General features: G+C 39.9%; 1 protein-coding gene across 3 annotated transcripts; it reads right to left on the bottom strand.

Annotated features, from left to right (window-relative positions):
• Window positions 1-35: 35 nt before the first annotated feature.
• LOC136432496 (regulator of G-protein signaling 22-like) lies at window positions 36-25285 on the bottom strand. 3 transcript variants are annotated; one of them, XR_010755535.1, is made up of 28 exons: window positions 24811-24933; window positions 24233-24321; window positions 23204-23385; window positions 22088-22281; window positions 21220-21357; window positions 20516-20698; window positions 19871-20053; window positions 18918-19125; window positions 17552-17700; window positions 16781-16881; window positions 16181-16332; window positions 15301-15346; window positions 14928-15073; window positions 13659-13940; window positions 12897-13054; window positions 12022-12181; window positions 9737-9832; window positions 9359-9505; window positions 8699-8902; window positions 7713-7856; window positions 6829-6988; window positions 6320-6436; window positions 5670-5861; window positions 5184-5279; window positions 4688-4883; window positions 3764-3918; window positions 2206-2318; window positions 1641-1751 (listed from the first exon to the last, which is right to left on the bottom strand). XR_010755535.1 is itself a non-coding variant. In XM_066423811.1 (27 exons), exons 1-27 carry the CDS (start codon window positions 25093-25095, stop codon window positions 1653-1655), a joined length of 3984 nt encoding a protein of 1327 aa, XP_066279908.1. In that variant the 5' UTR covers window positions 25096-25285; the 3' UTR covers window positions 36-1652. The 3 variants fall into 3 exon arrangements, 2 of the variants coding, with proteins under 2 accessions (XP_066279908.1, XP_066279907.1); XM_066423811.1 differs by lacking the exons at window positions 2206-2318; window positions 24811-24933 and adding an exon at window positions 25089-25285 and having other exon boundaries at window positions 36-1751; XM_066423810.1 differs by lacking the exon at window positions 2206-2318 and having other exon boundaries at window positions 36-1751; window positions 24811-24931.
• Between the last annotated feature and the right edge of the window lie 860 nt (window positions 25286-26145).

The raw sequence follows: 26145 nt of genomic DNA, 5'->3' as shown, positions 1-26145 counted from the left end.
AAAAAGATAGACTCAAAGGTCCAAGTAACACAATGTCCAAGTAACACATTTTATTTTCACATTCGAACTACTCAGAGAATTGTCTCAAAGTAGGTCCCAAAAGCAGCAGAGAGCTAATCTCAATCAAGGAGGTATTATAACCTCCTTGTCTCAATCATCAACATTTGATATTTTAGAATAAGAAATTACTATAACGTTACATAACAATCGGTTTGGTTCAAACATTGCACATAAAATATAATGTCTACAAGTACTTTCAGCATTGCAGTTTCATAAAAAAACATGGATCACTAAATGAGCTAGTATTATAAGAAATCTAATGTAATTATCAATTAATCACAGCAGATTCCAATAATCTACCGAATGATAATCAATACTATATGGAATGTCTAATAAATCTGTCATTGATTTGGCATGATCACTGGCATAGCCCAGATTTTGAACAATTCAACAAAGTTATCAAATACTACTACTACTTCTAATAGATCAGAGGTGAAATGCAACACACTTTACAAAATCAAAATCAACTATTAGAAATTATAAAAGATTTAACAGAATTAGCAATCTGTCAAAGTGGAATATATCTATCAGTCAGTCGGACTCAGTCCCATAGCAGACTTTTCATATATCACATCATAATTGTCATGTAAAGTCTCCATAGATTAGAAAATATCTAAATCTCTCTCAAACAAAAATAAACACAGTTATATGATATGCACAATTACATTAGAATCTGTACGGTGTATAAGCACACTTTGGTGTAAAACACTTAAAGCTCCACAGGCACGCGGTGAGCAGCAGCAGGTTATATTACACTGAACGACCTGTCACTCATCATCATCATGATATCAACATTATACACACCAATGTGACACTTTCACAAAAATATGTTCCTTTTCCTTCCTCTTATCTAACAAGCTCGTTTTAGGTTTGATTACAATTGGCACATTTTTGCTGAATGGGTGATTAATTTTTTGGCACAGGGATACCCAAAAGGCATGGTTTCCTATATAAGGAAACTGACAACATTGCATAGGAGTATCACAGGTAGCTTGTAACACTAATGTCCTCTTCTTGACCTAAAAAATAACAGGTTACTAAAGACTGTTTTTCTTGATATGTTTTGAATGTTGTAATTACAAGAGAAACTTTTGATAAGACTTTTGAAGAGCACTATTTGCACTGAACTGAAGCATTGAGAGCTCAATCAATAACTGCATATTTCATTTGAAAAAATAATGGGCCAGCCAGATAACTTAGAGATAACGGTGGTAATGATAAAAAAAAACATAATGTGATTATCATGGGTTTACAATTTACATCAATCATTAATACCAATGATTACGATAACTTTGTGGCCATTGGTGGAGTACTGGCACTTCTGTGGTGTATACGGTATACATGTGTATGTAGTTCTTTAATACAGTTACACTAAATGTAGGCACTAGCCTGCCAGCTGCATCAGATAAAAGCTGCATGATTAGGTGTACAACTTGAAGTCATTTGCATCCACTAGAAAGAGTTTGGTCAAGAGTTGCCTGCAGAGCATCTTAATTCAGAAAATAATATTAATTGTGTGACTTATAGCTAAAGTGTGGAATGCATCTTCTAGTTGGGGAAGCGGTTGCTGAAATCCATCTCCTTGCCTGCATTCATGCGTCTAGATCTGGTAGCAGCCACGTCACTTTCTTCGACGTTCCAACAGAGTCATCATCACTGTCACTCTCAGACAACAGATCTATGTCTTCAAACTGAAAGGTTGACAGAAAGGATTGCACATTGTCAGTGATGTATATTTTGGGTAACGTAAAACATCAAACAGAGATAGGATATTGAAAATTTCTTTTTTCACAAACTGGACAAAATCAATGAGATGATTTGAAAACATAACCAAGAGCACAATGTTCCCATGTAATGATTTTGTTACCATGAATACCAAAGAAGGAGGTTGCTTCTGTACACTTCTGCATATCTGTCATACTATTCTAAAATACATGAGAAACATTAGATGATTTTATACAAACAACTAAATAAAAGAAAACTCGAAATAAACATGCACTAAGACAGAGAGCAGCAAGCTAAAGCAAAGAAGTCACACGTCTAGTACTTTCCACATCAATATTAATTTTTTTTTCAATTTTCCTCTTCTTGCAGAATCACAGCTGAATCACAGGGGAGGGGGGTTAAATTTGCATAATGTTGCACCTGTACAGCACACCTGCCTGCCACCTGTGCATCAGGTGTATGATATGGCATGTTTATAGCAACCGTGGTTCCTCCCCAAAGCTGAAGCTGTAGAGTGCAGATAGGTAGCGCCCCTGGTGCAGGAACCACAGGTGAGATAAACACATCAACCATACATCTATGTTACAATGCTTCCCCACAGTGGTAACATTCTATATGCCCCTGTCACACAGCACGAGAATCAATCAACCAACAAGTCTGCGAACACTGAATGATAACATTTTTTGATGTAATGCGCCCAGTGTTCTCTCAATTATCGTGCAAACTTTAGAGATTGGCTGATGTTCACAGGTTCCATGGAGAGCCCCATCCAATGTGATGTGTTAGATTTTTGGTAATCTCCAAGCAGATTTCCCGGTGGCAATGACAGTATCCAAAGGGCAAAAGCAGTACTGTTGGCCACCAGTTACTGCTTTTGACCTTTGGATACTGCCTCCAGTAAATTGGAGATTAGATTTTTTACACTTGAGTCTATGGCGAGTTCTAAATTTGGTGACGTTCTGGCAATCCACATATATGTCCGAAGCTCCTCAACTGTGTGACAGGGGTTTTTGCAGCACAAATTGATCAAAGTTGTGACAGATGACATTGAAACACGCTAACTGTCCTTTCTGGTGAAAAATAGGTGGTTTGGGGTTTTCAAAGAGCCTTTGTTTTGACCCTACCAGATTCACAATTGGTCTGTTAAGGTTTTGTGATGTGACAATTGAACGTAGTATTACTGCCAAACACACCAAAACCAAACCAAACATGAAGTCGGTATGGTAATTGTTGTATATTTGTGTACTTTGAATTTGCAGTTACAATGAAAGGCCACCAAAAATTCTTAAGAATCCAATGCAATGTGCATGTTTTATTTCTTCAGCTACCATACTACCCTGTATCCACTGTGGGAAGCACTTAACAAGTCTTCCAGATGAAAAACGTCTAAGTCGACTCCTGCTGTTGATCAAATACTATCCTAAAGTGCAGTATATACTGTTATATACATGTATATGGTGTTAGTGGAATAAAGTACTGAATACAAGGTTACATACAGCATAAGAGAAACTGATGTTACATTAGCCAAGCAACCATTATTATATATAAAGTACACTCAGAAACATCTATGTAAAAAAAAACAATATTGTACTGTTCTTGGTGGCAAATGTGCTTAGATGTTGCACATTGGCGCACCAAATTCGTAGTGTGTTTTTTTGCACAGTTTTAGACAGATTAGCTGAAGATGCTCGGGGGCGTCAATCCACTACTAGGAAAGGTCATGTAAAGTGCCTTTTTCAAGGGCACAATGACAGGGCATGGTGAGCATTGAGCTGGGACCTATGTCCAATGCTCCAACCACTGTGCATCACACCGACGCCACAAGGCAATGTAAAACGATGTAAAGGAGTATCAAACAACTGATTTATTAAGAAAATCTGAAAAACCCTTACTGTATATGGATTTTGCTAGTTTGAAATATATAATTCCAAGAACTCTTTGTTTGTTTTCCTGTATCATAAACAAACTGTTTTCCTACCTTCCACTGTAACCCCTCACTGATGGAGAAACTGAAGGCACTGATTCCAAACGTCTCCCGATCCCCCTTGTCAGGAACTGTCATGTCGAGAGGAGGCAGCTTGGCAGACTTGAACTTCTCAAGACGTCGCTGTAGCAGCTTGTGAATGTGGGTCACTAAGAAAGTAGGAAAGAAAGTTAGCAGTGTTTCAGATTAATAAAAATTCAGCTGCAGGTGCCTTCATATTCAGAAAAGGCTACAAGTACAACATACAAACTATAGATGTTCATAGATACCCTGTTGTTGAAAATTTGGTGTACTCTGTAAAAATAAAAATGCCCGAACGCCCCGAACGGCATTCCCGTCACTCCTGCCCGTTCAGCTCCCCTTTTCCTGTTCGAAGCTGTTCGCGTCATTTAGTTACTGCCCCAAATTTGACAAGAGGCTCTATGTATTTGGATTTGGATTTATTGGAATTGCAACAGTGCAATACACGTGGGACACAGGCAGCTATTGCTGATATCGTGACCCACACATAATGTACCCGATTTTTACACTTGGGCGGAGTGGGGAAAATCGTGTTAAGTACCTTTTTCCCAAAGGCACAAGATCGGTGGCAGCAGGGGATTCGAACCCGGAACCCCTTGGTTCTGAGTCGGAAATCCTGCCGTTACGCCACACGACCCCACACATTCGGTAATGTATTATGTCCATTGAAGGAATTGTTGTGCATCTACATGCAAATGTAAATGAAATACTTGCCATTTCCCATATTGGGATAATGCTAGATATTATATTTACTGAGTTGTCAAAAGATCCATTATCTAAACAACAGATATGATTTGAATCTTCACCACATTACTTTAACTTTGGTCACAAAACTTTTAGCTGCCATAGCTACAGCTAATACAGTATCTCCATAGAAAAATAAACTAATCGACCAACCTGGTTTTCCCTTGCTGTCTGGCTTAGGAGGTTCGTACTGCTTGTTAAAGCCAGCCCAGTAGGGTAACAGTTCAGCAAACACTGTCTTCTGGGACTCATCAAACAGGTCAGGGGAGTGGGCATCCTTTCCCTTGTTGTGCACATAGTTGTACACTTTGTATTGCATCTTGGACACCTGGTCCAGAGGGATGTCAATCTGACAAGAAAAAGCAAGAGCAGGGTCTTAAGATAAAAGGAAGCCCTTAAGTGAGATGAACTGACAAAAAACATGAGGATAAAAACAAGTTATGGTATATAAATGATGAGGTTCCATGAAATTTTAAAGTTATTGTATGCTTTTGCATGCCAGGCAAAACAAGAAAATTGTTACACTGCCCATACCGTAAAAGCAGTCCCAAGTGCTGATCGAAAATGCATTCACAAAATTTACACTCCATTGAGATTACAGAAACACCAGCAGATATTACACATATTTGAAATCAAACTGTTGGCTAACCTGAAGTTGAGGCTCTGCCTGTGACTCGATGAAACACTGCATGATGACCTGCAGCTTCTGTTTGACCAGACTGTCTGCTGCAGACTCCTGTAGATGCTGCAGAGAAACATCGAACACTGGGTTTAACTTTTAGTAGATACTGTTCAATGCTTGCAGCTAGAACTGTGCAAATTATATATCTATAGGTGTGACAGGCTTTTCAGTGGAATACAACCAGCTGCCACCACGCCGCATGCCTGTAAAGTTGGTGTGTTGTGCCGAAGGGCGGTTATACTGGCTATGGTGATTGACCACTCCTAGTATGAAATGTAATATGGTACAGTACAGATACAGGTAACTCACGATCAGAAAAAGTGTAAGCATAAAGTCTTATCCCTGAATTTGCTTCTTATACAAAAAAGGACTAAAATTAGTACAAAGTTCACATAAATATTGCTTATTGACCTATAAATGACTGTAGAAATTAAAGACGTCAAAGATGATGACCTTGAACTTCTGTGTCTCTATGTAGAACCAGCAGTCGTTGTAGAGGAAAGGGCAGGAGTCAGACTCCTTGTACTGCAGCAGGTAGTGCATGAAGTACAGCAGCTTGATGGGGATGGTTCCCTTGGCAACGACATCAAACAGTGCCAGGAGCTCCTCACGATCCTCCGCAGTGGGCTCCCCTCTGCCTGGTTGCTGGTACGGCACCAAGAAAGGGATGTTAGTATCAGCAGATTACTTAATTGTAAAATTAATATATACTATGTCATGTATTTCCTTCTATGCCACCTCTATATGTTAAAGCTAGTTGGTAATAGTCCACCAGTGATTACGTCACGGGTCATCATGTGACCCTGTCCGCCATCCTGTTTCTGGTCTAGAACATTCTACTACACAGATTTTCACCTGTAGGAGAGTTGCCTCTAATCAGCTGTCAGCCAGTTAGAGAATAGCCTAAATCTTTATATGCTGACTTCTAGTTAGAGACCACACCCACAAAAGTGGAAAACTCAGCCCGATAAAGCAGAGCCTGTGGTAAATTGTATAGACTCTGTGTAGGAGACAGTGTGGGTAGGAAACAGAAATATTCTTAAAATATGAAAAGAAAATGTAAGGTACTGATTCAGAAGTTAAACTAAGCTCTGTGAGCCTACCTTCTTTCTGTTTTTGTTCCAGCTGATCTTGGCGACCAGTTTGGCACTGATTCCCTTCCTGAGGGCCAGCTCAGCCTTCACATGGGCGTCCAGTCGCACCTTACTCAGGTCCAAATTCTGCAGAAGAGGATTCACCAAAAATTAGGATACAATGGGAAGGGAGTGTTCGTACTTTACATTTGAAATCAAATATATCATCCTATGAATACCTTTATACCAAAGCGTACCGGAAAAAAATCAGTCATTTTCATAACTATCCATAAGCTATTTTTACTATGTTGATATCTAGATATACTTTTTTATTTTCTTTGATCATACTAGTAGGGTAGACTGGTTTATTTCCACAATATAACAACAACAACATGGATTAAAAATTGTTTGCAGTCAAAGGGATGAATTGTACAGCTTTGCTATTTCAAGAGTTTAAACAACATATTTTTACTAATATGCATTATTAGTGTGTGTATAAGTATCTAAAGCTATTAGAAGTTAATTGCGGTGCTACTAACATCCCAGAACTTGCGGAAGCTGTCCTGTAGCTCAGGTCGGATGTGTCGCTGGCACATCTGTAGCGTCCCTGACCGTGGTACCTCGTTTTCCTTCAGCAGCCGATTGGTCACCTTGTCCGGCATCAGCAGGTACCGCGAGGAAAACGGGTCCAAAAACGATCTGAGGAGAGAAACATTGATATTGTACTCGTTGGAATGAATAAAAACACAATGGGCAGAGTTTTACAAAGATCATACATGTATGAAGCAATATATAATGTCTTCAGCAAACTACATTTAGTGGTAACTGTAATAGCCCTCTCAACAGCTGTTATACAACCAGGGAGGATAATCAGTGTGAATGTAAGTTCAGGGACAGGACCAGTGTGAAGTCAGTGGGAGGATAATCAGTGTGAATGTATGTTCAGCACCAGGGACAGGATTAGCATGAAGTCGGTAGGAGGATAATCAGTGTGAATGTAAGTTCAGCATCAGGGACAGGACCTGCTATACCTTCTCAACAATTGTTAAACCTGCTCAACAATTGCTATACAGTACTTTCTCAACAATTGTTATATACCTTCTTAATAATTGTGCTATCCCTATAGTCTGCAACTATTAAATCATTCATTTTTGTGGCGGTTTTGTTTTGCAGTAGGAGGAAAAGGGCTTTTGCAATGTTTTAAATTCACAGTTGGAACAATACTGCAGACTGTAGTGCAGTAGTCATACAAGGGAGACACAAATGAAGTGTCATAAATTTGCAGTTTGAGGTTACTGCGAAAACCTCAAAAATAAAACCAGCGCAAAAGGTATGTCTGTGCTACTGGCCATAATTTTTCAATTTCAGAAAACTGACAGCAAAGATTACAGACTGACTAAAGAGGGGAATAGACGTTATTTACTTGTAGATGTGTCTGGCCATGGCGCCTTTTCGAGCGTCGGACTGCTCAGCGTGGTAGTTCTCTATGTCAAAGTACATCTGTAGCATGTTCAGCAGCTCACTGGACTCCTGCTCCTGGACATGCTTCTTGAACACCCCCATCACTCTGTAAGAGGGACAGGGTAAAGATATGCAAATGAGATGCTGAAGGGAAAAAGTGAAAGTGATCTCAAACCACTGGTCGTGACTATGAACAGTATTTAAAGGTTCATTGTACCAGGGAAAATCCCCTAGTCTCTTTTGACAAATACAATGAACAGTACTAGTGGAATACGTATTAACGCCCCATCTTACTAAGGAGCCTTCCCAGTAGTGTGCATGTCGGGGAGTAACAACAGCCGGGATTATAAAAACCCAACTTTTGGTCCAGAGGCAGGGGCGCTAACCACTGGACTAAGCACAATGAAGGAAATTTTAGACATCAATTTGCTTTTTGGTTGAGAACATCCTCATCAATTTGCCTACAGATGCTTAAAGTTGTAGAATTTGGGTAAATTCAATTTTTGTGATCATGGCAATTGCAGTTTAACTTTGAAATTTTTGAATGTGTTGACCAATTTGTTTAGACAATCCATTTGATCGGTTACTGCCATTTCTTCAGTCTGTCAAATAATGATTACAAACTGATAATTTATCCACAGTTTAACCATTGTTCAGCTATCTACTCATCATTGAACATTGATACAGCATACAGCCTGTTAAAGTAGACACATTCTAGATCTGTGGGCATTCAGAGCACTGTATCTACATAGCCATTCACTGGCATGCGGCCCAGCAGCAACTGATTATATTACACTGAACGACCTGTCATGCTTAACATTTCATCTGATTGCAAGTGCTGTTTACAGCCATCTAGTGAGGATGGCAACGAGTTCCACTCTACAATAGGAAAATAGCTAAGCTAATTCATAAGCTAAGCTGTATCATTGAAATTCAAGATGAACTCACGGTTTGTGTGTGCTCATCTCTAGGAAAGATGGCGGCCCAGGCATCTCCTTGTGACTACTGGCAGCTGACTGGGGAACAGATTTCTTCCCCCCTTCTGTTGTAGACTGTCCAGTCTCTGTTGCTGCGGTGGACTGGGCAATAGACGGGGGCTTAAAAGATGGGGGCTTGGCCCTGGAGACTGTACCAGTCCGCATCTCCTTCAGCCTACAGGGGTGGACAAAAAATCGAGTAAGTTGTGACCCTCTAAGCTCTCTGAAAAAGTGTATCAAATCATAACATATTATTTGCCAAATGACAGTTACTCAACCAACTTGATAAAATTTTTGAGTTGCTTTTGATTAACTGTGATTTTGGCATATTCTATTACCTGGATGTCTAACTTTCATCGACATAACATATCATTTAACATATCATATTATGACATATTTATGTGCATATTTACAGTTATAACCTTGCAGAAGTAGGCTGGTTATTGTTCACAAATAACATGATGTACAATTATCTATTGTCAAGCTGTATTCTTTCACTGCCTTTCAAAAAGGGTCTATTCTTCTGCTCACTTCTTTCTGTAAATATGATGTACATGTAATTGAATGAGTAACATGTACATGTAAATCATGAGTCGGAAGTCTTTTTGTTTGGAAAACTCATCCTTCCCACCTTCTCCGTTGCTCCTTCCTTCTCCTCTCCTTCTCCTGTTTCTTCTTTTTCTTGACCTCCTCAAGCCGCTCTTGTTCTATCTTCTCGGCCACATCTAGAGCCTTCTGGAGTCTTCTAGCCCGCTGAGACTCTGAGGACCCTGGGTACCTAAGACAGTTGAATACTTATAAGTCTCTGTACTGATATGTACACATGTAAGGTGCTACATTTTTTGTACATACACCATTATTTTTACAGGAACTGTTTACCTTACAGTGTGATCTTCATAACTTTTTGAAATATTGTGGCTTATCCTACAAGAGTGAGCTGCATCAAAATGTGTTTGTACATGTATGTTACTGTTTGCAGTTCTGTCTACAACTGCTAGATGGCACTCACCTCCTAACCCACGGCTTAGGAGGCAGTTCCCTCACTGGTGTGGACTCCTTCACACTCGGTGTTGAAGGAAGGGTTAAGTCTCGCTTGGGGAGACATCTGTATGGGAGAAATGTTTCCAACAATCAAGATACTGAAACATGTCTATCACTGCAAGAACCTCATTTTTACGAGCCTGACATGTTTTATTTACTGACAATTCAATCTCTACAACTGGATAAGATTCAGAGATTACTTCCGGACGTTTAGAGTGACATCCATCACTCTTCTTCAGCATCACTATCTATAGACTGTACTGGCAGAATGAGTGATGCTGAAGAGTGATGAATGTCCCTTGAAATGTCCAGAAGTATTTATAATCTCTGCATCTTATCCTGTTGTAGATTGAATAAAAATTGTCTTTAACATTTACCTGGATATGTCTAATCTTCATTAAAAAAACAGCCTTGTTTTTTTCTTGGCCACTTCTGAATACCTACAGGTTGTCAATTCAGAGTTGTCAACTTTCTTCAGAAAAGTAGCTAATTCGGTGTTTGGACAGTCATCCAATAACAGGTTACATTCTAGAATGACTGAAGTTTTATGTCTCCCGTTTCAACTACTTTCAGGGCTGACCTTTTTGACCTCTAGCACACTGAAGTTCTGTATTGGTTACAGAGGTAGGCAGCAGGGAGAAGGTTAAGTTTCTGGACACGCATTCATCCAGTAGCATGTTCTTTTTCTGACCACTTTTGGGTCTTCCTTTCCTGACCACTCTTAATAGGCTATTAAAGGTCACCTCTGATATTGTGGGGTTTATGGAAAAGGCTGGGCCCAGCGGGTGGGTCGGCTACCCTGCCAGGCTAGCCTTTCTGGGCCTCAAGGGTATGCATGGGGTTTGGCCTGTAATGGAATTTTCTGAGGAAAAACTAGGTCAATGACAATCCCAGCTGTGAGTGTACTGGAAAGACGGCAACAGTTGATCATAAAATAAGCCATTGATGCATGAATGTATAATTGTTGTTATATTTTTGTGTGTGTGTGTGCATGTGTGTATGGGCATACCAACGTATGGTGTTTGTGTTGTAGTCCTGTCTTTCGGGTAGGATACTAATAGCCACCATAATCTCCTTGTAGGCCAGACTGGCAGTGCAGCCACAGGGAAGAGTACAGTGTCCATGTTATTGAAGAACTGTAGTGCCCATGTTCCTGTAGTTGAAGCTGATTGTTCGTTGCTGCCCCCCCCCCCACAGCTGGGATAACCTTTAACATAGTTTTTCCTCTGAAATTTCACTGAGGCTGATGCATGCCATGTAATGCATACCCTTGGGGCCCAGAAAGGGTAGACTGGCCGGCTAGCCACTCAGGGCCCGAGCCTTTTCTGTAAACCAATATATTCCACCATCTGGTTTCCTTTTGAAAGCTCTGCTAATCCTCTTATGGCCTAATTTGTACCCTGACTAAAGGTGACCGAATAAACATTTACCTCTTTGAGCTACACACTAAACACGTATTATGTGTACTCACATATCATTGTTGCTATAAACAGTACCTTAAATTAGGTTACTGCCTAACTAAACAAAGATAGGGTCAAAGTTTGAGGTGCATCTGCTTAACCCCCATCTATCTCCACAGTAACTTGTCTGCCATGTGTGCAAAGTAAATCTTTTTGGAAAAGACATGGGGTTAAAATGTTATGTCTGGCCTGGGGGAAAGAGTTCTGATTGGTGGATTGGATGGGAGCGTAAATGTTGCACCACGGTGAACTTTGTTTGAACTCTTTGTTACCGCTGTGTGACAAATCTCTTGACAGGCGGTGCAAATTACACTTGTGGTTTTGACAGGGTGAAAAGTACAGCTGTCAGCAAAAGCTGTTACAATGTACATGTACTATGTAAGCAGTGTATAGCCTTAAGACTCTTTCATGTGTACTGCTCAACAAGTCCACATCAGACAACTGGCGAAATTTGTAGGACCGTGAGACATGGGTTAATTAAATTGGTGTCAAACAAAATTCAGTGCAATTTGGAAAATACTTTGACAGTTTTCAGATTTTTCTTGTATAAGTGTTTTGAACGATGCCCAAAATTCTTTCATTATTGTCAGTAATTCATCTGAAGACTCTTGTGAGTGAGTGAGTGAGTGAGTGGGAAATATGACATACATGCATGTGTGAAAAAACAACAACTGTGAATCATGAAAAGAATCACCTTGACAAAAAATTCAGACAGTGAACCATCCACTAGAAAAAATTATTTAAAAAAACATTGCAATACTTGCAATGAATAACAATGAAACTCAAGACTTACTCAAAGAATCTTCTGAGATCTGATCTCATAGCCTTGACCCAGGCTTTTGTGAGGATGTCTAAAGCATGTGTCTTGGCCCCATCAAACACAGAGGCCTTCACATAGTCTTTAGTGTGAGCTAGGACCTGGTATAGAGCATCACAGTACACAGGTGCAACTCCTGCAATAGGATGGTAAACAAGACTCAACATGCATGCTTATGTTAGGCCATGTTGATTTGATTATATGGATGACATCCTCCTGGGACCCCAATACTGATGCGAGCGTGCAAATGAAAAAAAAGTTTGGCAACAAAAGTTGTCTTCATTATGAAATCTATGTGGTTAGGAAGGATGAACGAAACTAAATACACAGTATGGTATACCAAATAATAGATTCTTCATTTTTGTTCTTTCACATCTTCTTCTTTGACTCTGGAATTGACTTTGGCATTCTACGTAATGCGTTTTCTTAAACAATTTTTTTTCAAGTTACAGTATATTTTCTTATTTTGCAGCTGCTTTGTATGATTTACAGTATGGCTGAAGCTTCTTTTTTGGGGGGAACGGATGAAAATTGATGCGCGTGCGGATGTCATCCATATAATCAAATCAATATGGCCTTAGCTGAACATAAGTTGTAGATGTGTGAAAATACCAGTACTTTGAAATCTTAGAATGAGAATGAAAAAGAACACTGCTTTTAGATAAATCAATTGCTACAGCACATTGTAACACTTTGTGGGACATGTAATTTGATACCTTTCAAGCTGACCTTATTTCTCTATTCCAATTACCAGTGAGTGCCTGTCACATTCCTGATTCCCCGATTCATTGGTAAAATTATATCTTATTTGCTCTAATGAATACTTCTATGACAAAGCGTCTAAAACTGACCTATGTTGAACTTGCTGTCGTGTGCGATGTAGGTGTTGTAGATGTCCCAAGCGCGGCACATGCGCAGATGTCTGTCTGCCGAGCGCTTCTCTTCCGCAGTGTACTCCCCCACATGCTGCCAGAACAGCAGGGTAGCTAGCTTCTGGTGGTCGGAGTTCCTACAGATGGCAATCAAGATGTTTATTGTTTATGAAGTTTTTTTATGATAGTTCTTTTAATTCTTTTAATTGATATTTCAAAGAAAAATTACATACACAGTGAGGGAACCATCCTGTGGGATATGATAAGCCATGAAAGATATAGTTACACAGATTCTGAAGTTTATGAAGTTCAAACTTAAAACGCTATAAAAAATGACATGTAAAGCTGCAGCTTTTCTGTATGAATCTGTAAAATTATTAAAAATCAACAATTACATGAATTTTCACTTTGAACTGGTCAGGTTAAAGTCAAAAAAGACTAAATCTTAAAATCAAAATTAATTTCTTCAGGAATTCAGCAAAATTTCTATATTCTTTTGAATGTACATTTCTGTACATCTTCCATTGTTTGTAAAGTATATTTAGACGTCTGTTATTTGATGTTTTCTCAGTCTGTAAAAATTGGTCCTAACTTTTTAAGAAACCTCCTGAAAAATTGGTCCTCACTTTTCAGGAAACCTCATTCTTTTTCAGATATTTGTATGTCTTCCATTGTTTGAGAATCATATTGAGACAGTTGTTTGATATTTTCTGTGTAGAAATGATAAAAATTGGTCCTTACTTTTCCAGAAACCTCCTGAAAGGTCCGCCCGCAGACCCGTCGGTACCCAGCCCAGCCAGCACCCTCTCCTCCAGAGCCTTCTCGTCCACGCTACTCTTCTTCTCCTGGCCGTACGTCGCGTCCAGTCTCCTCCCGCCCTGCGCCACGACCTCCCAGTTGTGGCTCTGTGCGAGCTCCGCTAGCTCGTCCCCGCGTACGGGCAGCGACGCCGAGAACGTGATGGACGGGAGGAAGGACAGACCGGTGACTTCCCGTGCAAGTGTTGGTGCAGCTTTCTTAAACCTACAAGAATTTCAATCCTGGGTTATTTCAACATACAAAATATAATAAAGAATAAAAATTGCAGATACATGGTAAGATTACTAGAAAAGGCTGACTAAAAGACATTTTATAAAACCTGGAGATCGAAGATTGAAAAATTTTTGCTTGAATTCAGCAACTATTGGAACTTAATGGAAGTAACCTTCATCAACTGCCACTTTGAAAAACAATTGTGTTTGAGGAGCAGCATCCATGTTTGCACAATTAGTTAAAGGCATCCAGAGCATTTTATGAGGCTTGAAACTTGAATAAAAAAACTCAAATTTCTAGTCATTCCTACACATAGTAATTTTCAATAACACTATACCATTACATATTGACATTAAAGGAGCAAATATGCGATGTCGTTGTGTGGTGAGAACTAATGGAAAATCCAAGCCCTAATAGACTGATCCTGATTGTCCATCACAATTAGCGGTTCGACCAATGAGAGAGTGACTGCATGTCCGTCAAATATTTTCATGTTTTAATTTTGCATTTCTACGGTTTGACGGAGGTGGGCGTGGCTATGGTATCGGTCTATTTACAGTAGGTGTGTGAAACTAAAAGATCACCATGTATCTTATTTTTGTGCCGCTTTTGAGCACATTTGATAAGAAATCTGCACGTAAATGCGATAAACAGTGGCATTAAATGTCAATTTCATAAAGGTTACAGCAACTAGAATATTTCCAGTTTTCAAGCCTCATAAAATGCTCTGGGTGCCTTTAAGCAATATCTCTTTCGATGTATTTTTCAGGATCAAGTGGATATATATGACCTGATGGAATTATGACACTCACTGTAGATGTTATACATGTCACAATGCATCATCTTATCAGTTTTTTCTGTAAGTCCGATTAGTTCTATGTTTGCTCAATAAACCAATCACTACGGTAACCACTACTACTACCACCGTTACTACCTTTAGATACCAAAAATGAAACAGTAAAATCAAAGTGGTCCCACCTATGGTCCTGTTGCTGACTGAGAGACCTGTGTACGAGGTACCGGGGTACCCAGTAAGACCGCAGTCTCCGCAGCACATCATACTGGGTACGTGTGAACACCGTGTAGCTCACGCCATCGTTCTCCTGGGCAACACGGATCTGATGCTGTAAGAGGAATAGAAACAACAAGGTCAAATCTGAAAACACAAGGTCAAACAACAAGGTCAATCTAGTCAGCTCAAGGTCAAATATCAGGCTTAAATCATTAACAAAAGGTCAATCTAGTTCACACAAGGTCATAAATTCTTATGGTTCCTGACATGAGCAGTATAGTAAACAAACCTCTCGTAACCCTAGCATCAAACAACTAAAGATAAACAAGCACCGCATACCTGTGCATCCGGAGTCAGGTTAAACTTGTACTTGTCCTGAATATCCCTGCAGGGGTAATACAAGGTCAAACATCGTTGTGAGGCATTCTGCCAAATTTTTTAAGTGTGTACAACCAAGGGTGACTCTCTGTAAAGCTATTGCTATACAGTATGTTGCTACCAGAATATGTACTTGTTGACAGTCTTCATATAATGAACTCTGCATCACAATCTTTGTGCCTTTGAGTCAAAGTTAAATACGATATTTCCTTTGCCAATGAATGGATAATTTGCCTATACCAGTGCAATTTGCAAGAGGAGTGAAAGAAGCTGCAGACATTACAGCACATCAACCATCCCTCAACCGAGACGGGGGCCGATACAGACTGCTGGGTTAGTTAGTTAAAATCCTCCCACACCATAATTGATGTATTATAGGGCGGTGCCCATCTCCGTTTCATAGCCCTGGGGCCACACTGTGGTGCAATCACTGCAGCAGGGGGCTAGTCCACTGGCAGTGGAGTGTGTTTAACTTCCATACTGTTTCATAAGTATGTACCATTTTTTATAAAGTCTTTGGTATGACTCAATGCGCCTCTTGTCCAGAGGTGCTCTACCTGGGACTAGAACCCCAGTCCTTCTGGTCCAAGTAATTTGAACCAGATGTGGCAGAGTAGCAAAGGCGCAGACCACTACACCACAGGGACACCTCAAGACTGCTGGGCACCTTTGATCTAATGCTGACATCACACTGCATGTCCGGGATCCTGTGACACAGGCTTTTGGCCATTCCACTTGACAAGAAGCAGAATACTGACCGAAAGCTTGTTGGTAAGAGCTTTACTTTGTGTTAGGTAGATAGCAGATAATACAACAGTACTAGATGAGTGCACTGTTTTACCTGAAAAGCCTAGCCCTGAGTGTTTTGGTCTGTTCAGTCTCCTCTGCAGCAGCCATGCTGTCCTTGAACTCCTCACAGTCCAGCCAGAAATTGAACAGGTGAATTCCCGCCGTGTCCGACAAGAAGTCGTGGAAAGACTCCATGCCAGACATCTGTGGGGAGGGGGGCAAGGAAAACTTGTTATAGGTAGGTACAATGAAACAAGTCATTGATGATGATGATCCACTGTGTTCTGCGGCTCAGAGGTTGTGGAAACAGCCTCTGGCTGCATTCAGTCTTTCTTCATTTCTTTCCACTGTGTCTTCTTTTCTGCAAGCTGCCGTAGCTCTCTGAGTTTCTTTGTCATTACTAGCAAAATAAAGATTAACTCTAAAAGTGATATCACAACCTTTTCGTATTCAGAATATAAAAAAAAGATTTCTAGCAGAAAAAAGACATGCTAGAAATGACTTTTTTTATATTCTGAATATAGAAAGGTTGTGTTATCGATTAAGTTACGATTGATTCAAAAATTGATATCACAACCTTTCTGGATTCAGAACTGACCCAAAAATTCTGTAGGTGAAGTAAATTTAAAAAGGACAGGAACGTAGGACTAACCTTCCCCAAGACAACCTCCTTGAGCTGATGCAACGTTGTTTGTATTCTTCCTTCCAGGGTGCGCACGTCTTCTTCTGTTCGCTCATCACTTGCTGCATCATCTTCAAGACAAAGAGTGGACAAAAGATTGAAGATATTTCTTGATAGAGCTGTGCTGCTACTATTCAAATAGAGAACATCTTCAACACTCCATAATTTACAACAAGCAAAGGTTAAAGAAGCAACTGTTTAATGATTTCCATTCAGCACCAAGGACATTCCCTTCAAAACCTTGAAAACCCAACATTACCTTTGTTGCATAACATATAGCTTTGTACTACTCGTCATTGCAATAATGGCAACATACAATGAAATGCAATGAATACAGACTAAAAAATTCTGTTAATTAGGCCCAGATTTGCATGATTTATGTCTAATGATGTTCACCTTTACTTAACTTGCAAATGCCACAAGGATTAAATTCCCATCATGTACCACTATAGAATCAATTTTTTTTCTCATTAATCATTCCACTGCAGTACCATAGAAAGCCACTAGGGGGCCTATTATCAAACTTGACCTTCATTCTCCCAATCCCTACTCACCTAACAAAACATTGTAAGGATCCATCTACAGCTTCTCCAGTTATGCTGTCCACTGACACACACACTGACACACACACAAATGGCCCCTTAAACATAACCTTCTTGGCGAAGGTAATTATATGCAATGAATACACACTATTTTTCTTAAGTCTTAACATGATTTCATACATAGAGAGAGTGAATGTACCTTCAAATGTTAAGTATTCCTCCCCATCTCTTCTCTCATCATCGGAGTCATAGTACATCTGGAAATACTCCAGGGCGTCTGCTAGATTAAAGGGGGAGGCTGAAGATCCAGCTGGGGCTGATGTCGTTCTGTTATTGGGTGTGTAAAACCTTTAGAGAGAAAAAAAAATTGCTGCCTTTAAGTTTGCTAGGATTTGATTTCGCAGTAGGAAGAAAATTGAGTGTTTGTTGTGGTTTTTAGTTTGCGGTAAGGGGGTAGGTGGGCAGAAGACAGAACAAGCATTTTGCAGTGAAGTGGTCACTGTGAAAACTGCAAACATTAAACCACAGTGAAAAATTCAACATTTACAGTTATGTGTTGTGATTCAAGGTGACAGAGCCTAGAGGGTAGAAAGTGTCATATGTATCAAGTAAAGGACAATTGAGGAATGTAAGAGGGGTTTAAGTGGAGCGAAAATGGAAAGGAAAACCTGCAATGGTTGAATTATTGGGGGATTCATGCACATTCAACATCAACAAAAGTTCATAGAAAAAATCAGTATGGATAACAGATAATTATGTATTTGCATGAATAGTTGACTTGAAGGAGATACTATTTTCACACTTGTGCAGAGTGACTTATACAATAGATCCTTCCTACTTAATCTAGCAAACTATCTGCAGCCAATCTATTAAAATTCTTCCAAAAGTTGTGATTCAGCACCAAGGACAGAACAAAGCCAACTGTGCTATAAGCAAGAATGGGACATCAAGAAGTCATATGATAATTTATATCATTATAAAAGCAGACAAAATACACCCAACAAACTTCTTTCCCAACAAGAATCCTAAAGATCTAGATTTTAATGATGTTTATTGTATGTATTATTGACCTTTGAACTGTTAATATATCTTTGTTTGTATAATGTATATGCTGTTTGTTTCTGAACCCTGGAAGATTAGCCCTGCCTGGGGCTAAAGGTATCACAATAAACTAAGCTATTATTTTAACTACACAGAATATCATATAAATAATGAATATCCAAATAAAACATTGGGACTAGCTTGGTCCCCTTTTTCAACTCATTAGAAAATGACATCTAATACTGTAAATGCAGAAATGTTCGTGGTGGCTTTATGTTCACGGTTTTCGCGGCGACCGTTTTACCACAAACTTAAAACCACCGCGACCATTTTTGTCCCATACTGTAGCAGTATGCGACTATAGCGCTGTCGCGAACTTAAAACCACTGCAAACACACCATTTTCACCTCAGTGCGAAATAAAAACCACACAACCTTAAGTGCATTTACAGTACATCACAGTTTGATCAGAGTTTCCTGTGCTTTGTGATTGGTCCTCCCACACATGACTCATAACAATCATACCTATCGTAGTCAGGTGACAGGTAGGCAAAGCTGTCCAGCGGCAGCTGCACGTGTCTCCTGTCCTGGTCGTCCTGGTCCTGAGTCAGCGTGTCCACACTCTTCACCTCCTCCTGTCTTTGATGATTGTGACCCACAACGACGTAGGTCTGTGGGGTGGGCATGGGCCCCACTGTCTCTGGTATTGCACCTTCTGGAACTACCGGAACACCTGTTATCAAAGATAGAATGTAGTACTGTAATTCTTGATTTGATAACGATAACTTAAACTGTCAGTAGTCAACCACTAGAATTTCATCATCGCAAATATTTGATAACTAACATTTGAGACTTTGATGGCTGTTCCCACCGTTAAACTTGCAGTGAACTACTCCCTTTCCCCCCAACCGCTAAAATCACCAACCGCAATATGAAATGGATTTACAGCATAGGGTCTTTCCATTAGAAATGTCGGGTTCTTTCAATTCAATAGACAGATCCTGACTATCCATCACAATTACTATTTTAACCAATGATAGCATGGCAATTTGGTGGTGTGACCAATGAGATAGTGGCTGCATGTCCATGAAACATTTGCATACTTATACTTTTATTTTGCATTTCTACGCTTTGACAGAGGTGGGTGGGGCTATGGGATAGGTTAATTACCATCATCTTAGTGAAAAAGATAATCTACTTCTTTCTTTCTTTAATTTTTTTAATAATGAAGAAAAACACACGATAGTTGCTCTTGTACAAACTTAAAATGCAATTTGCCTCTGAGAAGTTTTTGTTATCTTACCTTTTAGAATTTAAGGACAACAATATATTTTTTGAAAGATTTCTTTCAACATAGAACCATTAAAAAAGTGCGATAGTTGGGAAAAGATTGATAAAGAAATGTAACAGATAAGTACTCAAACATTGTACAGGTACAATCTATTTGGCAAATCAAGGCAGAAATGACCATTACATACCTGGAGCTTTACTGGGACTTGACACTGCAGCCTTTTCTGGACTGATAGACTCTTCCATGCTGGAAACGCCGTCTCTCGTTGTTAAGCCCTCTCTGGTCGTTATGTGCGTGCGCGAGTCGCTCTGAATGGTTGTGGTCCCCAGACCAGAGTCGCTGATCTGTCCCAAACCTGTTAGAGTTTCAGCTGAGGAAAAGTCAGACAGTAACCCAATCAGACACTTCTTAACATTATCAATGGGTGATGTAATATCTCGGGAATCCAAGCAAACAATGGTCTGGTGTTATGTAGTAATCTACTTCTAGAGTTTCAGCTGAGGAAAATTCAGACATTAACCCAATCAGACACTTCAAACATTATCTATGGGTGATGTAATATCTCGGGAATCTGAGCAAACAATGGTCTGGTGTTATGTAGTAATCTACTTCTAGAGTTTCAGCTGAGGAAAAGTCAGACAATAACCCAATCAGACACTTCATAACAATATCTATAGCCCTATAGGTGCACTAATATGTGGGGAATCCGAGCAAACAATGGTCAGTTATTTTGAAGTAATCTTCTTCCCGGTTTCAGGATTAAAGGATTTCGAAACTAATCTTCCTTAGGGCATCCATATAATCTTTATTGTTATGTCCTGTAAAGCCTTACCTGGGGGCATGTTAGGGTATTTGTTGACGTAATCCCGTTTGTCCCCTGCTGTGGCCCTCCTCCTCTGGCTGGAGCTGTTGCTGATGCTGTCGGCCTGCCCCCCTCCCCCCTCCATCTTGATGGAGGACATGGGCTGGCTCAAGGTCGTTACTGCGTCCTCCTCGCTGCCATACATGGAGTATGCTGCAGAAATACATAGTTAATCATTTACTTATTCACTGTCACGTCCATATGTACTAGTATCACTACAAATACAATGAAAATTCTCCTGCTTGACAACGTATAAAGCTAATTGAAATGTCTTTCAGTTTGGCAACATACATTTGAGGATTACAATAGTGACAATATCATAGCTATTGAGGACTAAAGAATCAAATGATAAATGCCCCAGAACATAGAATGTTACTTTAAATTGTCTATCTGGAGCTATCAACTTATGCTAAGGTCTTCCAAAGAAAGAAAAACATATGGCTGTCCCCCCTCAATTGAGGACAATCCAATGTTCCAATACCCCTACGTTTTGACATCCCTATTTTATTATGTCAGGGTTAGAGCGTGTAAAAACATAGTGGTGTCATAAAATAGGGGTGTCGTAACATAGGGGTGTCCAAAACAGTATATAGAGGTGTTGTCTGTTGGAACATATAGGGGTGTTGGAATAAAGGATTAGCCTTCAGTCACCCTATACACAGCCTACTACATACCTTGTCCAAAGATGCTGGCTGGTAGACTGATCGCCCTGCTGCCAGGCCGGGCGTACCTGAAGATTGCACTACTGATCTCCGGCCAGCCCACAGAGCTACCGAAGCTCTCCACAGGCTGCTGTACATTATATCCTCTCTCTGTAACAGATACAACGGTATACTGTAAACGCAGAAATGTTCGCAGGGATTTAATTTCTCAGTAGGGAGAAAATGGAGTGTTCACAGCGTTTGAAACAATAGTAGCGCTACAGTCACACAATGGAGCGGCTTTTCACTGTGGTTTTAAGTTCGCGGTTAAGAGTTCACCGCGAAAACCACGAACATAAAACCCCCAAGGATATTTCTGCATTTACAGTATTCTCATAGTCTATACTAGTAAATACTAAGCTTTGTGCACAGAAAATATATTACGTTGATGGTATGCCCTTCTTTTTTCATTTTCGTTCAAAAAGCACAACTTTTCTTATTTAAATGGCATTTGATTTCCCTGCAATACCTTGTGTGAAATGTGTGAAAGTAAGGTCATTCATTTTGCAATTCACTGCAAATATCCCAACATTAATACGAAGCCAACAACTTGAAGGTAATCTTTTTTACGGCTCTTGGTGGCAAATGGGCAGATGTTGGCACATTGGCACAACAAATCCGTGTATTATTTTTTTGACAGATTAGCTAAAGAGGTAAGTGCCTTTCCCAAGGGCTCAACATTGGGGCATGGCAAGTTTCGAATCTGGAAACTATTGGTTCTGAGCCCAACACTCTAACCATTACGCCAGACAGATGCAACAAGCTAAAATGACGAATACAATGAATTCAGAGATCTAGTAGAACAACTTTCATCTTTTTTTTACAGCTGTAAGAATCTTACGATCAATTTCCTCTCCATCGTCATCATCTTCGGTGGATGTGGTGGTGGTTAGACTGGAGCTGGATCCAAGGCTGCTGGTTGGCTGGCTGTAACCACGGATACCGCGGCTGCTCTGACGGCTCAGCGCTTGCGGGTTGTTGTCCAGACGTCTCAGGAGCAGCTTGCACAACTTATAGTCCCTGAAATGTCTGGATCTGAAAAAAAATATTATGATAATCACAGTGAATGTAGTATCCACAGGAAATCCTCATCAGAAAATTTGCAGGAATTCCGAGAAATAACATTTTATTGTTACTACAAGGCTATATATCTTTTTACGCCCTCATGAAGTTACCACGTACACAAAACCACCATCAGAAAATTTACAGAAATACAAAAAAATAAGATGTTACAATACAACAGAGCTACTATTTATAGCCACTAGCCTTTTCCACATATATCCATTGGAAAATATCCATATCCACTAGCTAGCCATAACCTCCTATCTAATACTAAACTATTTATATCTGCAGTACTTTTATATTGTGTCAAAAAAGGCTGTCTCGTTCACTGTCATGGACAATGTACATTTCTATAATTACTCTTTGTCTGGGATTTAGGACGATTTGGCCCTAAAATTACCAACTCTGCCCAGTCAACTCGACTCAACACACTTAGGTCAACTCGGCCAAAGACCCTGGTCGTCAGCTCGGCTGGGGTTAGGGTTACGATGTTGGGCCAAGTAGACCTTAAATAGTGCTACTTTGCAGACCTTCTACACGTAGGAGCACACTGGTGTTTATTTTTAAGAGGAACACTGATTCGCAATTTTCAACATGAGCCAGGTTCTCTAATGTCAGGGGAGATTGATTATGCATGCATAATTGATATCCTGGCATTAAAGAACCTTGCCCATGTTGAAAATTCCGAATCCCAAAAGAAACGGCAGCAGCCCTAGAAGGTCTGCAAAGGAAGCTAGTGTTGACCAGGGTGTTGGGCCAAGTTGGTCTGATTAGCCATGGTCTAAGTTGGTAAAGGGCCAAAGCGTGCATGTTTGACATCATCTTTTTTTGCTGTTGCCAGACTTCAAATTTTAAGATTTTGTATTCCTCTCATACATAATATCTGAGAACGTACCTCAGGAACAGTGGTAATCTCTCCTTCTTGGCCCAGTCCAGCACATTTTCCCTCTCCTCGTCTGTGGCGCCCCAGATGGGGGGAGGGGTTCCGCACAAGGTACCAGTGACCGTGCTACGGGAACCCTCTGCCTCCTCGAAGGTAGCGGTCAGACGGTTGTATCTCAGTGGTAGTGGAAAAGCCTGAGATACACATGAAAAATAGTGAGCAACGGTAATTAAAAAATTCATTTTATATACCTTCGCGGTGATTTTATTTCATGGCAGCTGAAGGAAAAAGGAGGTTTTCGCAGTGTTTTTAAATTTGAGGTCGAAACAATACTACTGTAGTACACTCTTATATATTATAAGTTATACAAGGGAGACATACTCATGGTGTCACAAATTCACTGTGGAATTGTGAAAACCATGACGATAAAACCACCGTGAAAGTTTCAGGATTTACAGTACAAAACCAGAAGTAAGATATTTGGGGGGAAAACAGAGAAACAGGTTTCAACAATTTGAATTGCAATTTAGAACCTTTTCCTTGGTGATCAACAGTTCAAGTTGACCCAAAGTCTATAGAATAAGGTTCTTGACAATGTTGGTAATCATGTCACCAAGCACCAACCTTTTGTGCAGCTATAGCATCTTGAGAAAACAGCTTATCATATTTGTTTGAACAGAGAACAATTCAACAATAGATAAAGCCTTGTATTGCCAGGTACAGAAAGGTCATACTCTTAGCAGTTAAGTCATTTCGGTTGTAACACCGTTAGGAAAAGGTTATCATGATGTTTTTGAGTTTTTATGATACTTGTAACATCTAACGTTTCTAAGTTTATTCCGCCACCCTGAAAATATATGTCTAAACAGATCTCCAACCCAACGTCCCCCAGTATAAAGTACTCCTGTATATCTAAAGTGTGCATACCTGTTTGGGGCGCTGCACTAGAGATCTCTCAAACTCACCGTTTTTCAAAGTGGTGGATTTATGTAACCCGGCAGATTTATAATGTTAATGGTGGTTATTTGATAAGAAACTTACTGGGAGTTGTAGGAAGGCATTGAAATAGTCCAGGAACAGGTCATCATAGGACAACAAGTCCTCTAAGTTGTATTCCGACACGTCAATGCCTGAAAAAATAGACAAAGTCAGTGATTTTCCCCAACTAGAAATACACTATTATTGCACTAGTAACGAAGACAACCTTTTTTGTTATAAACAAACATCCATAACAAATTGATGTAACGTAATTAACAGTGACACGTTACTAACTGATTGTAAAACAAATCTTTGTGACTATATGAAAGTTACCTCTGCTCTAAGGGCATGAAAGATTGAAAATCAAAAAGTCAGCTGAAAGCTAGGAACAATAACAAAAGCCACATATGATTAACCAATCAATCAATCTTGTTATGTCACAAATCTTGTTGAAAATCCCGGATCTGTCTGTCCTAACTACACGGTTCTGTGCATAAGAGTATCAAAGTTTTAAAACTGGATTCTAGATGACATATAATACACGCCTATTCAGAAAGTGTCTGTTGGCTAATTTGCTAATTGGGATCCCCTAATGTTGTGAGTCAGAGTCACCACCTATTAGCTATTGAACTTTTACTTACCAAATGATAAATTACCACCAAGATGGCCGACATTAACGTTAGGAGAGAAAGCTAGAGAGCTTCCCCTTGGCGAAGGACAGGGCATGTTGTTGGGAGACGAGCTGCTAGACTACTGTAGGGTTTCATGCTTTTGGTAAAACATAATGGGACCCACCGACACCCTTCAAGTGTTGTCAATTACTGCTCTTGCCATTGTCACGCAACTTGTGCAAAATATAAACCAAGGGAGAAGAAAACACGGAATTTTAAAGATACTTCGAACAACGTATAGCTCTTACCTTTCATGTTGTCATCTGCACAGTGTGGTGAAGTCGTGAAAGATCGGCATTTTGTGTAGACTTTGTGAAGTTACCTAGGCCACTGAAGGGCGCAGGCCGCTGTTGCCAATGGGATAGCGTTACGTTGCCAGGGCCGGGGTCCATGTGGACTGACACCCGATACGCCTCACTGGTACATTACCTGCTCCGGCTCTTACATTTGCTGCTACTCACCCCCTTGCTGGCAATATTTACTTAGCTTTTACTATATATCAAGTATTAGAAATTACTTTCTTAGATTAAAATCCGTTATATATATATATATGTTTGTTCCATTTGTGGTGTTATTTTGGCGCTTGTTACTAAATGACGTATTTTACAATAGATTTTAATGTATACCAGAGGGACAGGTTCCAACGATTGGAACAGATAATTGAATCAATACCACCCGTGGACGACCTAATTCCGATAACAATCTCAGTAATTGCTAGTCCTAAAATACCTTATTTAACGTCGCATTAGCATTAACAGACTAGAGAAAGTAATGGACACTACAAGTCCATCAGTTTTACACTATGGCAACTTACCTAGCTGTAAAACAAGGTGGAGTGTTTGAACAAACACACCTGTTGCAAGTACACACAAAAAGGTGGTTAGGGTCACAGACAGCTGATCAAAACAATCTACCCAGAAGGATTTACTGACCTAATCCGGACTTATTTGTGAATGAATTACCGAAGATAATGCTGTCTAAGTCAATTTCATCAGTTTCTCTTGTCAACTGTGGGCCAAACCAGGCCAATGCATTGGCCCCTAGTGCAGTAACATTACATTCTGCAACAGAAATAAACAAAGGTTGCATGACAGCTTTAATTTGTTAAGCCTATGAAATTGATTTGTCAACAAATTTTGAATATTTCTGTGTTCCAAGTAAGGATTTCAGAAAACTATAAATTTTCTCTTCTTTTGCTCCTAATCATGTTATTCCTCTTGGATAAGTGTTGCAACCTTTCAAGTAACCTGATTTCAGGAAAGCAATTACATCTATGCTCAGAAGTGTACTAATAAATTAGCGGCT

The sequence above is a fragment of the Branchiostoma lanceolatum genome, chromosome 4 (genome assembly GCF_035083965.1).
Source record: "Branchiostoma lanceolatum isolate klBraLanc5 chromosome 4, klBraLanc5.hap2, whole genome shotgun sequence".
Lineage (NCBI taxonomy): Eukaryota > Metazoa > Chordata > Leptocardii > Amphioxiformes > Branchiostomatidae > Branchiostoma > Branchiostoma lanceolatum.
The sequence above is the reverse complement of the archived record's forward strand: the minus strand, read 5'-3'. Positions and strand labels throughout refer to the sequence as shown.